General features: G+C 42.8%; 1 protein-coding gene across 4 annotated transcripts in view; it reads left to right on the top strand.

Annotated features, from left to right (window-relative positions):
• Positions 1-15,739, top strand: part of NFATC2 (nuclear factor of activated T cells 2) — a 168,007-nt gene that overhangs the window by 24,891 nt on the left and 127,377 nt on the right. For 2 of the 4 annotated variants that reach the window (XM_073580612.1, XM_073580613.1), the window contains exon 1: positions 5,256-5,668. The exons of the other annotated variants lie outside the window; for them this stretch is intronic. In XM_073580612.1, the coding sequence (XP_073436713.1) occupies positions 5,569-5,668 (100 nt within the window). In that variant the 5' untranslated portion in view covers positions 5,256-5,568. Of the gene's footprint in view, positions 1-5,255; positions 5,669-15,739 lie in introns of those variants that run through there. 4 annotated transcript variants of the gene reach the window in all.

Raw genomic sequence — 15,739 nt, 5'->3', positions numbered from 1 at the left:
ATTGTGTGTCACATAAGGATTCTCTTAGTACTTTTGCTTCCCCCTGACCCCGCACCTTTCATGCATAAATACCTTTTTTATATCGGTTCAGATGTATGTAAACTGCCGCTGTCCGGTCCGCTGGGCGGGGCTTATTCACCTGCTCCCCCCTCCCTGTCTTGCTCTACGCATTTCTTCTTGTGTAGAGCAAGACAGTGAGGGGGGAGCAGTTGAATAAGCCCCGCCCAGCGGACCGGACCGTGGCAGCTTACATACATCTGAACCGATATAAAAAAGGTATTTATGCATGAAAGGTGCGGGGTCAGGGGGAAGCAAAAGTACTAAGAGAATCCTTATGTGACACACAATTGAATGATATCATTATATGATATCTCAAAAAAGGGGTGACCGATTCCCTTTAAATGGGGCAATGCAGATGAATGATTTTTCTTACTGACTGAACCTGCATATGAAAAAAATCATGGTATGCACAATTTTCCTGCAAAAAATTGCATGATACTCATCGATTCATGTCTATGGGTACGAGAAAATAATCTGATCCCATTCAGAGACGCAGTATAGCATCCGATTTTTATGGATACATTGCAATTCTGTAACAAAAGAAACTGTAAATGGCCGTGTAAATGATTAATAGCTGCAGTAAAAACAGACTGTGAACGAATGACAATTGAGAAAAAAATACCTCCACTTTTCTGGATGAAATTCTGATCAAATGTTTTATACTTTCATGTGAACCTACCTTAAGGACGCAGTCAGACGGCCATACAAATCGGACCGAGATCGGTCTGCAATGCACAGCCTGGCTAGAAGCTCTCCCAACCCGAGTGTGACAGCTGCATAGAAATACATGAAGTTCTTACGCTCGGGTAGGGAGAGCCGCCAGCCAGTCTGAGCACTGCGCCTCAATCTCGGTCTGATTTATATGGCCATCTGACTATGCCTTCACCCTTAAGGAAGGGGACAGGGAAAGACAGCTGTCAGGAGCAAGAGCTTGGATGGATTTGCATCTTTTTTGCAAAGAATTCGGCTGGACAAAGGACTTGCAGAAAATTTGCAGCAGCAAAGTGTTAGAACTTTTTAATATAGACTATTTAGACTTTGGTCTCAGGAAGCAAACGAACAAAAGAAAAAAAAATTTGTGCAGCAATGTCTATATGGGTATAGAGATCATAGAATGATGAATAAAATGATACCTTAATATCTGCAATCAGTCTTTTTTTTATAAGCTGTTAAGATCTATGGGCTGGATATAGATCTCAGCGAGAATCTGTCTCCATAGCTTATTGTAAATGAAAGGAGATGTTACCAGTGTGAGACATGTAAAGCGGAGAGCAGACCGTCAATTATTACATGTCTCACATTGGTAACATCTCCTTTCGTTTATAATAATCTCCGGAGGCAGATTCTCAGGAAGATCTATGTCCGGCCCATAGATCTTAACAGCTCATTTACATATAAAGAAAAATATGGGTTTCTCTGGACTAAGACATCAGATCACAGATATCAAGGTATCATTTTATCCAACGGCTTAGGAGGGTTGATCCTACTGATAGAATTCCTTGAATGCTGTGTGCAAAATCACCCTTAGCGTATGTACGTGCAGAGTAAATATAAATGTATTTGCTCAATTTGGTTTTTGGTATTATCTCCATTAATAGTGTTTTGGGTGAGATTTTCCTGGAAAACATTTCAAATCAATGATATATGGGTTAAAGAAGTGGTTTTTGACACTACACTGATAAAAAGATTGTAGCATTTTGTAAAAGAAAACATTGAGGTTTGCCTGGGAAGCAGCATTTTTCGTGCATTCTATCGCAGAGGAGACACTTTTTCCATGCAAAAAAGCTCTATGTGAACACACCTTTAGGTTAACATAAACACAGTTTATGCCCCAAAAATAGCATGCAAAAATGGGACTAATCTGTTTACGGCTAGCCAATGTGGTTTTCACATCACTGAGATGTCGCCAATTTTCGCTACACCGATGTCACATATGAGTAGAAAAAACATATTCATGCAGTTTTCTTGCAGAAATCAATGAGAAATTGTTTGCATGCAAATTCTTTAAGGGATTAGATGCAGAATATGCGTTGAAATATGCGAGAAATAAACTCTGGGTTAACATTCCCTGTGTTGAATCAGTAGCAGACCATGTCATTCTTAAAATGAACTTTTCAATCCATTGAAACTAGATCCTCATTACTCAGGAAAAGAAATTATTTCTCTGAAACCTGAGCCAGATCCTGTCTTGTCCCATTATCATCAAATATGCAATTAGGAAGATAACCGGACTTCTAGTTGTCCTGCATCATGGATACTTTGTAGATCATTCGTCTACGGGTCATTATGATAAATAGATTTTTTGTGGTTAATCTTAATTTTGCTTTATAAAATCATAGTAATGCTTAGGGTGACTGACTACAGGAGATAACGTGACATAATGTTGGCCGGCGCGTGACCCGAGCAGGTATTTCAGTTTTACAAATGACTTGTGAAAAATATTCCCATCCCAGTATGTGAGCAGATAAAGACAAGTGGGGGAGAATTATATAAATGCTCCCATATATTCATCAACAATGTATGTGACGGTTGTGATCCATTAAACAGTTTTCAGCAAAATTCTGGAATAAAATAGTTTGAAATCTCTCAGTTTTTTTTTGCACAACTTGAAGTTGGGAAAAGTTTTGTGACTTTTTGTGGTTTTACATCAGTCCTGGCCAGTTTAGCGAACTTTTTGAAAAGTGTGTATGTGTAGTACGTGTGCCGACTGGGGGTGGTCCCTTTCGGCTGCGAGACGCACTGACGACAGACACAGAAGCTCATTCAACCAGGTCCAATTTTATTGGGTGTCCTCTTGACATCCACCACAAACACGACAGCTTCTGCTCCTAGGCCCGGGTACCTGTCACCTCCTCCTACTCCTGTCGGTGATAACCCCCGGGTTCTTTCCCCGTGGCTGCCGTCAGGCCCACGGCCACAGTGCTTCCCCCGACTGAGTCTGCCTGCTGCAACACTTACTGCTCCTTCAGTGTCCAGCACTCCGCTACCCCAGGCGTCCGTTAGTTAGTTCCTTCCTGACCTGCAGCTGTCCTCTCACGGCCACCCCCCTCTCCGAGTCTCCGTCTCTCTCTTCTGTCTTTCCTGAGCTCGTCCCTCCTCCGTCCTCTCCTGAGCTCTTCTCTCTTCTATCTCCTCCTGGGTGTCTGCCATGCCCCTGGGATTCTCCTTCTTTTTATCTCTTCCCTCTGGAAATCCCCTTCCCAGTCCCGTGACTCCGCCCACCACGACTGCGGTTTCCCTAGCCTAAAGCTGTTATTGAGTCCTTTTCTCACTACTCTGTCTCCATCTTGTGGCCAAAACCCGGTACTATGTTGTCCTGTACTACTCCAGCTATTATCCCATACATATACAATAAAGCATAGTGCACATCATCTTTTACATGTTCTTTCCACATCAGACAGGTCCATAGGTCAGTCCACCCTCCTACACATGGATGAGTGTGGCTGACAAATTTATCATAATTTACAACCAAAATGTATTTTAGCTCCTGACTGAAGTCACATGCCATGTAAAGGGAACCTTTCAACAGGTATTCCCATTATAAAGCAGCCACCATCATTGAGGCCTCTTTTACAGCATCCTAGAATGCTGTAAAAAGGAGCCCAATACACTCTGCAGGTTTAAAAAAAAAAAAAAAAAAGGACCTTTCATTCTACCCACAGATGGCCTGTTCTCGTCCGATGGACATTACTGGCCTTGATCCAGCGCCTCCTCTCTTCCTTCAATTTTAAAGGGAATCTGTCACCTATTTTTAGCCCTATCAGCTGCCGGCACCTCCATCAGGGGCTTATCTACAGCTTTCTGTAATGCTGTAGATAAGCCCCCGATGTAACTTGAAAGATAAGAAAAAAAGGGTTAGATTATATTCACCCCGACGTTCGGTCCGGTCCGATGGGTGACGCAGTTCGGTCTGGTGCCTCCCATCTTCTAGAGATGACGTCCTCCTCCTTGCTTCTCCCTCGGCTCCTGCACAGGCATACTTTATCTGCCCTGTTGAGGGCAGAGCAGAGTACTGCAGTGCGCAGGCGTGGGACCTCTCTGACCTTTCCCGGCGCCTGCTCACTGCAGTACTTTACTCTTCCCTCAACAGGGCAGATAAAGTACACCTGTGCAGGAGCCGAGGGAGAAGAGGCGCCGGACCGGACCGCAACACCCACCGCCCCCGCCCCCTGGAGAGTATAATCTAACGTGTTTTTCTTATCATTTAGGTTTCATCAGGGGCTTATCTACAGCATTACAGAATGCTGCAGATAAGCCCCTGATGGCTGTGGCTGCAGCTTATAGGCCGAAAATGGGGCGACAGATTCCCTTTAACTTACTTTCCTGACGGTGGACAAATCCACCTCCTTTTTTTCCATTTAATTACTGCCTTGCAACAGCTTTTGCACCCTGTTCTCTAAATACTAAAGTTGGAAACATAGCTGTTACGTTTTGTTTTGTTTTTTACACCCTTCAGCTTGATCTCATGCCATGGCAATTTGATGGATGAACGCACTGTAGGAAGATCGATCTTGTGCAAACCTAAATAGCCCCACCAGGGTCTTCTCTGCCATTATTTTGATAATATAAAGCCATTGGGTTGCTGGTCTTCCTCTTCACCTTGTTCCTTCTATTCTTCCGACCATGATGTCCTTCTCTAGTGGTTGCTCTCTTCGTATGATGTGTCCAAAGTAGGCAAGTCGTGCAATAAATTTCTGTGTTCTGAAATGGACATCCTTCAATTTCGGATAGTCTCATCGCATAAATGCCCTGTAACACAAATCCTATATTTGCTTCTTTTACTCCGCTCCTCTGTGACTTGCAGCTCTTCCTAATAAATGTCCAGTTCTATGACTTGCCTAGTGACTGTTGTGAGGTCATGTTAATTTTTTTTGTGCAACGCACTGTGCAAACTGTTGGATAATAACTGAAGTATCTCGGGTGGCTAGTTAATGATTGTCCGCATAGTGTCGTAGCGTTTCTTTGGATGGTTTCTTTGCAGATGGCACTGTACCTCTGTTCTTTTTCATGATGGTTTGCTCTGTGTGCATTGTGAAGGAGTTAGCAGTTGTGCTGTTCCTGGTCTGTGTGGAGGGGCCGTGTCACAGTGACACTGGCTGCTGACACGCTAGCTTCCCCAGTTGAGGCTGCAGAACACGCCTCTTCCATAGCAGGTGTCTGAGCAGGAAGTTCAGCATTAGCTCTTTCTGTACTTCTGCCAATTTCACACACTTGTGATCCCTTGTCACCGAGCCGCTCTAAACCGCGTATTGTCCTCCAGCCAGCCATCACTTTTGGACACCTTTGACGAGGACCATCCTTCTTGCATCACTACCTGTACCAGTGCCACATATTTTAGGGGTCCTCCCAAATGAGCTCCAGGAACATCAAGACTTTGTTTTGCCAAGGATTAAAACTTTTCTAGGGAATTTCACATTGGATATAGTTTTTTTTGTAGAAGTGAGAATCTCTGGATCCCTGGTCTCCTTGACTTGAGGATTTGTGCTGATCTGTAAAGATATTTTAAAGATGAGCTACGTCGACGGAGTCACTGACCTTTTGGCCAGTTGTGACCATAAAGACAACCCTGAAGATGACTTAGATTTCAACATCCTGTTTGACTATGAAGGTTTGTAAATAATTAGGCTAGATGGAGGGATGGATACATTATCTAAATTCAGACGCGTTTTGTAAAATTGGACTAAAATGGAAATTTTCCATCGTTTCTCTATGAAGAGCTTCTGTAGTGACGGGGATAAAAGCATAAGTAATATTTACCTTGTTTATTTCAGCTGTTTGTATGCTATTTTGCACTTTAATTAGGCTTTGTTCCCATCTGCCATCTTCTTTTCTATTAATCTGCTACCTCCAGAACAATGGAAATAGTGGAAATACCAGATATGTCTCGAGATGGTCACCAACAATGTCTGAAGGACCCCAGTAATTGTAATTGTGTCCGTTGGGTTTCCATCATGGTGCCCGCCTTTACCGGACCAAAGAGCGGACCCCTGATTGACCCAGCTATGATCTGCTCTGCTGTTTATCCGCTGTTGGCAAGTTGGCAACTTACATTTGTGCGAAAACAGTAGTCTCCAGAGACAGAATTTTTGTCTTCATTTTTGCCATGTTGATGTTTTTGTTGCTCGCATGTCGGCATTAGATCTCAGATTAACGAGGGGATCTGCATTCTAGGAAAAGCAAAACTGCAAATACTTACAACATAATTATCATTCATCCCTAAAAGGTGTCTGTGTGCTTTAGTAAGTTGGTCTTGCAGGGGTTAAGGCAGAGGAGTCGGTAAAGCTACAATTTGCATGGAGCTCAAGGCATATGTGTGTACATTTCTGATTTTGCATGCATCTAGTTTGTATGCTGAACAAATATTTACATGTTTCTACAAGATAATATATTGATTTATCTGGGGAGGACAAACCACAATGTGATGCAGGAGAGCAGCAAATGGCTGGCTGCTTTAACTCTTTGGATAGTTTTTATACGTCCCAGACTTAAATCTAGTAAAACCACGTTAAAATGAACATTGGAAATCTAATCCAAAACAATATGGTCCATCTGTGGGCGCCATGGCCAGACAAGAACTATTAAAAGAGTTGGTCAAAGTCTGGAAGTTATCCCCTATATATAGGATATAACTTCTTTATTGCTGGGGGTCAAACTGCTGGGGCACCCACCAATATGGAGAATGGGGCTTTGAAGAGCCCAGTCTGAATGGAGAGGATAACTTCCAAACTTGGAACCACCCCTTTAATAATTCTTTCAAGGAATAACTATAAGGCTAGGGTCACACGATCGTTTTTCCTTCAATCGAGAAAATCTATCTGATTATGCTAATCGCAGTCTGATCAGACTCTAATCAGAGATTGATCAGAGTGTGAGCTCTCATTTTTTCCACGGACCCATAGAGTTGAATGGACAAGTGCCGTCCAATTGTCCGAGCCAAACCGTGCGTGTTGTGATTTTTTTCCTCAGGCTGACTAGGAAGAAATCGGACATGTGCACAGCTCCTTAAAAAAACATGGGGACAAGTGCTATCTGTCAAAATAGCACTCAGCCAATGTATGTGGTCGTCTGCGTGAGCCCTTATGGTGTTTTTTCTGGCCAACAGACAGATCTCAGGATTTACCCCCACAGTTATCAGTACATTTTTTTCCTTTTTCCTACAGATAGGGGATAATTTCCAAACTTGGTACAACCCCTTAAATGATATCATTTAAAAGGATTGTCCAGACTGTTTACAAAATTGGTTCGGGGCAATATTCACACTTGGGTATTTTGGTCAGTATTGGTATTTTTAAGCCAAGACCAGAAGTAAAACACAAGGACAAAAAACTGTAGTGCAAAGATTTGTACATCTTTAATATTTTGGATCAACTCTGGGTTTTGGCTTATAAATACTAGTTTGAGAAAATTTAGTCAAAAGCAAGAAAAGTGATAAAATGAAAAAGAAAAGAAAAACAAACAATGATTTTTGCGCCATGATAGCATCGAGTACATGCTTGGCCACTCCAGCCTATTACTGGACAATCTAGTGCCGGCCATACTAGCATCCTCACTGAGGTCTATGATTGCAGTGCCTCATCACTGCACAGAAGTAGAGACCATTTGAGGGACCACTGGTGTTTTGGTGCATGTGAGAATTGGCTATTTTTTAGAAAATTATTGCCATCTTGGCATGTGCCATTATATTACGAGTGGGTCTAACCTCTTTATGCCATTCCATTGTGATCCTTTGGGATTTTCACCTGCACTGTGCTGTCTGTGTCCGCCTGCTATGCCACATCACTCCATTCAAATGCAGGAAAAAAACTAAAAAGGAACTGCAGTGCTTTAATGGTGGCTTTTTGATAGGAGATGGCACCAATGCCCGTTCAGTAGGGTTTGACCGTAGAACGTAGTAACAGCAGTGCAAAGATCTTCGGGTGGCTCAGTTTGACTTTTTTCAGGAAGCCACGTGGTTGATTATTGACTATTATTGGCTGAAGATGTGGCCACAGCAATCGGTGTAAAGCCAACAGCAAACAAAATGTCACAGTCTTTTCCAAGCACCATTGATGTTACATTTTTGTGATTGGCAGCAGTTGAAAAGGGTGAGCTGCTGCCAAAAGCTTCTACTATCACATTTTGCCCACTGGTGCAGAAAAGCATTCCAAGAATAAATCCTTGTGACATGAAATTATGAACTTATCCACTTGATTTCCTGTGGAATTTATAGTATTACTACCAAGGTTCACCAAATCAGCAAAAAATGCAAAACTTTTATGGCAAAATGATCTCTCAGGAAACCAAAGCGATGAAAAATGTTGGACAAATATTTTGATGGAATTCTTCTCACTTCTATGCAAAAATATTGTAAAATATTTTATTTTTACAGTGGAATTTAGTTTTGCTGCATTGTAATATTATACAGTTGTGCTCAAAAGTTTACATATCCTGGCAGAATTTTTGCTTTCTTGACCTCCGTGCTTTACAGTAGGAATGGTGTTCCTTTCATCATAGGCCTTGTTGACCTCTCTCCAAATGTAACATTTATGTTTGTGGTCAAAAAGTTCAATTTTAGTCTCATCACTCCAAATTACCTTGTTTCAGAAGTTTTGAGGCTTGTCTCTGTGCTGTTTGCGTATTCTAGGCGAGATAATTTGTGGCATTTGCGTAGTAATGGCTTTCTTCTGGCGACTCAACCATGCAGCCCATTTTTCTTCAAGTGCCTCCTTATTGTGCATCTTGAAACAGCCACACCGCTAGTTTTCAGAGAGTCCAGTATTTCAGCTGATGTTATTTGTGAGTTTTTCTTTGCATCCCGAACAATTTTCCTGGCAGTTGTGGACGAAATTTTTGTTGTCTACCTGACCGTGATTTTGTTTTTACAGAGCCCCTGATTTTCCATTTGTTAATCATAGTTTGAATGCTGCTGACTGGCATTATCAATTACTTGGATACCTTTTTCGGTATCCCTTTCCTTTTTTTATACAGTTCAACTACCTTTTCCCGTAGATCTGTTGACAATTCTTTTGCTTTCCCTATGACTCATAATCCAGAAATGTCAGTGGCTGGATGAAAGATGCAAGAGTCTGTCTGGATCCCAGAAACTCATAAGCTTTTATGCATACACACTGATTATAAGCAAATAGGATACAGGTGAGGATGTTACCTTTAGTAGCCATTCAACCATATTTGTGTCAACTTTTGTGCATGTTATCGGGCCAAAATCACCAGGGTATGTAAACTTTTTATCAGGGTCATTTGGATGTTTTGGGTTGTGATTATTATCTAAAAAGAGAAAACACAGAGGTTTGACAATAAATGGAGAAAAAGTTTTGGTGTTATCATTTATATTTTCGGAAAAAAGGCCAATAAAGCATAAATTCTGCCAGGGTATGGAAACTTTTGAGTACAACTGTATGTCCTCCTACAAATATATGCTCCGCAAATAATGGTCGCGGTTACACATTGCAGGTGCTATGGTTTATAAAAAGGAACATTAGACATTTGATCTAATTGTGGTGACACCATTGTGGTCAGTTTTTTCACGTAATGAAGATGGTGTCTGCTAGAATTGATGATGACCTATTTTGCATTCATGCCATTATGTGACCAGCAGCTGCTGGATAACTTGGTCGAAACAGCCCCTATCTTGCATGCAGACCCTCCTGGTTTCAGTTGGAGATAGAGCGGGTCTTGTGGAAATGAAGGTAATATTTGAGAGGTCCATGCATACATGATTTGAGAGCATGCTATTGATTTTCAAATCCTCAACATGCTCATTGTCTTTAAGGGGTAGTTTCAAGTCCAGAAGTCTGGAAGTTATCCCCTATCCAAATGATAGCTGGGTATCTGAACGCTGGGACCCCCACCAATACCGAGAACCGTGTTTCTGAAGAGCCCCTTTTGAACAAACAACAACACCAGATTCAGTAGGACAGCAGCATTTAGACTAAGTAAAAAACTACATATTTAGGGCAGGAAACAGGTCCTCCTCAAAGGGGTTAAAACAACTTAAAACAGCTACAAATTTTGTAAAATACTCCACACTGTAAAAAAAAATCTATTTTTATGGACAGTCTTCCCAGTCAGTGTCCGGCATATGACCATGACTCTCACCACTGACAATAGTAAAGCTTGCGACTACTACGGCACCTGATTGGCAAACTTTTTGTGCCGGTTGCTTATAAACAAAGACTGAGAGAATTGCCAGAGTGCCACTGATGGATCTGTGGGGGAAAGAAGTGGTGAGAATAATTTTACATCTTTTTGCTTTACAGTATTTTTATCTGACTTATCTACAGTAGCTTCCTGCTTTCACTGTAATCTGTGGCCCCTGTCACATGTTCAGACACTTCTTTATCTCTCCAAATAATTTGTTTCTTCATTACAAATTATCGTATAAGGGGAAAGTCAGATGGCCGTATAACTCGGACAAGGATCGCAACGCAATGCTGGACTGGCAAGCGGCTGTTCCACTTCCAACCCAAGTGTGTCAGCATGTACTTCTATGCAGCTGTCATGGTTGGGTGGGGAGAGCTGACAGCCAGTCCGAGCATTGGGCTGTGATCCTTGCTCGAGTTATAAGGCAGGCTCTGTTAAAATCTCTATCAGGAGCCTCTGTTGAAGATTTTGGCAAAAACAGAGGAAGCTTATTATAGTATGGGGAACGTCAGGTGCCATGGGGAACATATCTTAACTCATTCTGCGGAAGTGAGACTAAGATTACACGAGCGTATAAAAAAAAGTTTGATATCTATTAAAAAAATGACGTTTTTTTCATCTGTATTGTCATCCATATGGCCTCCATTATTCATGAAAAGTTAATAAAAGTTACAAATACATTTTCCTATGTTAAGAATTGCAATGCACCCATAAAAATCGGATGCTATATGATCCATAAAAGATCTGATTATTTTTCCACACCCGTAGACTTGACAGCATTTTTACTGCAAGCCCAAGAATTTTAGGCAAATCTAGACAGATAGAAAAAAATACAGCAAGATACCAATGAAAAAAATCCTGACTTATCCACCCATAGGGTGCTTTATAATGCTCTTATATGAATCCATGTGCTGCAATGTTACTGATCAGTCACTGTGTAAAACGTCGGTATATTGGAAAAAAAAAAAATCACCTTTCAGTGCAAATAATACGAAAAAAAACCCACAGAAAATGGATACAGATTATTTTCATTAGAAAAAGTGCATGGGAGGAAGTTCACTGAGGAAGTGGTTGAGGTTTTTTTTTTTCCTGAACGATCTCGATGCTCAGTAGAGGCAAACTAACATGTCTTAACTCTGTCTGGAGAAGGAAAAATGTCAATGCTTCATTTTGTACCTCGGACCACAAAACCAAGAGCTCATTCGTATATCTCAGTGTTTTTACGGGCCGCGCTCATGCCTATGATAGTCTATAGGGTAGTTCACAAGACGAGGTAGACATGTCCAACATTGTCAGATGAAACTTGCCAATCCAAGTCTATGGGTCAGTGAAAAAAATCAGACAGCACTCGGAAGCCATCGACATCCTGTCCATTTTTCACGGACTGTTTGATAAAAGAAAATTGATAAACCGCCATCATTTTTTTTATCACCCGGGAAAAACTGATGACTAAACTCTAAGGCCGGGGTCACACTAGAGAGGAATACGGACGAGTGAGAGGCGTTAAAAGCACGCATTACACACGGACAAATGATTCTCTATGGGGCAGCTCCCATCAGCCGTATATTTCTCATCCGTATTCTACGGTCCGTGCCAATCGCAGCATGCTGCGATTGTCAGCGTACTACGGCCGTAATACGCCAAAGCAAGTCTATGGGTGCGCAAAAAATACGGATTACACACGGACCACACATGTGACTTGCGAGAAATACGCACCCGGTGTCCTTTAGAAAAGCCGGCAATTCAGTGCGCTATACAGTAAACTCACACTGACAGGTTTAATAAAGAAACGAAAGAATAGATATAGACACATAGAATACATATATATATCCACATGTCATTGTGACAAACATATATATTTATATTTCACAGAATTCTTCATAGCAGAATAGCCGCTAATTCAATTGCCGGCTTTTGTTGAATCATTCCCCAACCCGACATGAAATAACACATGGTTTACATACAGTAAACCATTTCATTTCATGTTTTTTTCTGTATGTCTTTCATTAGTAATTAGATGAGGGTTGATGTGTAAAATTTGGGAGTTGTAGGTGTTAATTTAAGGGGTTAGTTCGTTGTAAAAAAATGTGTGGGCTCCCGCTTTGACAAATTACCGCGGGAGCCCACACATTTTTTTACAACGAATTAACCCCTTAAATTAACACCTACACCTCCCAAATTTTACACATCAACCCTCATCTAATTACTAATGAATAGAGTTGAGCGAAACGGGTCGAAAAATTTCAAAAGTCGCCGACTTTTGGCAAAGTCGGGTTTCATGAAACGAAACCCGATCCTAGGATGAGGTCGGCCACGAGGTCGGCGACTTACGCGCCAAAGTCTCGTTTCAAAAGTTTGTTTTGCGCTCTTTTTCAGCCAATCAGGATCCACGGACACTGTGGGCAACGTGATGACATAGGCAGGGGTCACCACCATCTTTCAGAAGGGCATCCAAGTGATTGGCTTGCTTTGGTGGGCGTCACAGGGGGTATAAAAGGGCGTGCACGCCGACCGCCATCTTACTTCTGCCGATCTCAGTATAGGGAGAGGTTGCTGCTGATTCTGTAGGGAGAGCGTTAGGCAGGGAAGAAGACAAAAAAACTGCTTCTGCTGCTAGCGATTTGGCCTGCACAACACACCAGTCACTGTGTGTGCAGTGCAAGGGGAGGCTATATAGTGGTGTATCAGTGGTGTTGGTTGTTGGGCTGCCTTCTAAGGCTTCCTGACATTCCTGCATTGCTGTTTACCCACTGCTCCACAAACTGCTTTTTTAAAAACAATCCCAATTTTTTTTTTTTGTCCTGTTGAGAAGAAAAAAAAACTGCTTCTGCTGCTAGCGATTTGGCCTGTACAACACACCAGTCACTGTGTGTGCAGTGCAAGGGGAGGCTATATAGTGGTGTATCAGTGGTGTTGGTTGTTGGGCTGCCTTCTAAGGCTTCCTGACATTCCTGCATTGCTGTTTACCCACTGCTCCGCAAACTGCTTTTTTAAAAACAATCCCAATTTTTTTTTTTTGTCCTGTTGAGAAGAAAAAAAAACTGCTTCTGCTGCTAGCGATTTGGCCTGCACAACACACCAGTCACTGTGTGTGCAGTGCAAGGGGAGGCTATATTGTGGTGTATCAGTGGTGTTGGTTGTTGGGCTGCCTTTTAAGGCTTCCTGACAGGCTGGCATTGCTGTTTACCCACTGCTCTGCAAACTGCTTTTTTAAAAGCAATCCAATCTCCCTTATCCTCTAGTCACTTTTGTCACAGCTGTGCCATCGAGCCTGTGACATAGCGCTCAGATATCAGTGGGCCTCACACAATCCAAAAGTGTCCAGTGTCCACAAGTGTCTGCAGAAATTCAAAATCTCCCTTATCCTCTCGTCACTTTTGTCACAGCTGTGCCATCGAGCCTGTGACATAGCGCTCAGATATCAGTGGCCCTCACACAATCCAAAAGTGTCCAGTGTCCACAAGTGTCTGCAGAAATTCAAAATCTCCCTTATCCTCTAGTCACTTTGGTCACAGCTGTGCCATCGAGCCTGTCACATAGCGCTCAGATATTCATTGGGCCTCACACAATCCAAAAGTGTCCAGTGTCCACAAGTGTGTGCAGAAATTCAAAATCTCCCTTATCCTCTAGTCACTTTGGTCACAGCTGTGCCATCGAGCCTGTGACATAGCGCTCAGATATCAGTGGGCCTCACACAATCCAAAAGTGTCCAGTGTCCACAAGTGTCTGCAGAAATTCAAAATCTCCCTTATCCTCTAGTCACTTTGGTCACAGCTGTGCCATCGAGCCTGTCACATAGCGCTCAGATATTCATTGGGTCTCACACAATCCAAAAGTGTCCAGTGTCCACAAGTGTGTGCAGAAATTCAAAATCTCCCTTATCCTCTCGTCACTTTTGTCACAACTGTGCCATCGAGCCTGTGACATAGCGCTCAGATATCAGTGGCCCTCACACAATCCAAAAGTGTCCAGTGTCCACAAGTGTCTGCAGAAATTCAAAATCTCCCTTATCCTCTCGTCACTTTTGTCACAGCTGTGCCATCGAGCCTGTGACATAGCGCTCAGATATCAGTGGCCCTCACACAATCCAAAAGTGTCCAGTGTCCACAAGTGTCTGCAGAAATTCAAAATCTCCCTTATCCTCTCGTCACTTTTGTCACAGCTGTGCCATCGAGCCTGTGACATAGCGCTCAGATATCAGTGGGCCTCACACAATCCAAAAGTGTCCAGTGTCCACAAGTGTCTGCAGAAATTCAAAATCTCCCCTGTCCTATAGACACCTTGTACCTTGTTTTACATTACTATATAGTTTGTTGGATTTTGTCTACATTTCTACCAAAAATGAGGAAGGCTGGTGGAAGAGGCCGTGGAATTGGGCAGGGGTTGGCAGCTGGTAATGATGGTGTTGGTGGTGGATCTGATGGTAGTGGCAAGAGCAAAATAGGACCGAATGCAGGAGGTGTTGAGCCTGCGTCATCGTGTGGCTACATAAGGCCTCGAAGGCTTAGTTTTCTAGGAGTTGGCAAACCGATTTTAAAGCCAGAGCATCAGGAAAAAGTTTTGTCTTACATTGCTGACTCAGCCTCCAGCTCTATCGCCTCCTCTTCTTCAGTTGTAAAAAGTAAAAGCACTGAGTCGTCATTGGAGGCTCATGTTCATGAACCACACCTTTCCTTGTGTCCTTCACCCCAACCAAGATTGAAGGATGACGCAGGCCATACTACTGATTACTCCATGGAGCTGTTTTCACATACCATGCCTGGATTATCAAGTCAAATGGTGAATTACCCAGGCCAAGATGAATCTGACATGGAGTGCACTGATGCGTAGCCGCTGATGGATGATTCTGCTGGTACATTCACTCAGAGCACTACATTGTCCTCGCAGTGTACAGAGCCAGATTCTGACCCTGATGAGACTCAGGTGCCCCTTCCTGCACACTATACCACCATACACGGTGACACAGAGGAAGGTGCACATGACATAGAAGAGGAGGTGATGGATGACCCAGATTGGCATCCATTGGGGGAAGAGGGTGCTGCTTCCAATAGCTCAGATGAGGAGCATCCACAGCAGACATCGACATCGCAACAGCTGTTATCTGGCAGGCCCGGAGCACTCCAAAGACAGGTTTCAAACATCAAAAGAGTTGCTGGACAGCTTGTCCAGAGGGTCAAAAGATCACAGTGTGCTAGGCCGCAAAATGTCTGCCAAAGTAGGAAGAGTGCAGTGTGGCACTTTTTTGAACAAAATCCTCATGATCAGGCCAAGGTTATCTGTAAGAAGTGCGCAAAGACCTTTAGCCGAGGGAAAAATCTGAAAAATTTGAATACCAGTTGCATGCTTAGACATTTAACCAGCATGCACTTGCAAGCGTGGACACAACACCAAACCTCAAGTGCCACATGTGCAACTGATCACAACGAAGGTAGTCAGCAACGCTACATTGTTTCCCCCACTGTAAGCCCACCGGTTAGCACAGCAGCAAATGTTGAGGTGTCGTTGCAAGGCCACAGCAGTCAGGGAATCCCACTGTTAT

The sequence above is a fragment of the Dendrobates tinctorius genome, unplaced genomic scaffold (assembly GCF_039654945.1).
Source record: "Dendrobates tinctorius isolate UK_male_01 unplaced genomic scaffold, ASM3965494v1 ptg000065l, whole genome shotgun sequence".
Lineage (NCBI taxonomy): Eukaryota > Metazoa > Chordata > Amphibia > Anura > Dendrobatidae > Dendrobates > Dendrobates tinctorius.
Note: the sequence above shows the minus strand (reverse complement) of the source record. Positions and strands in the feature narration are given on the sequence as shown.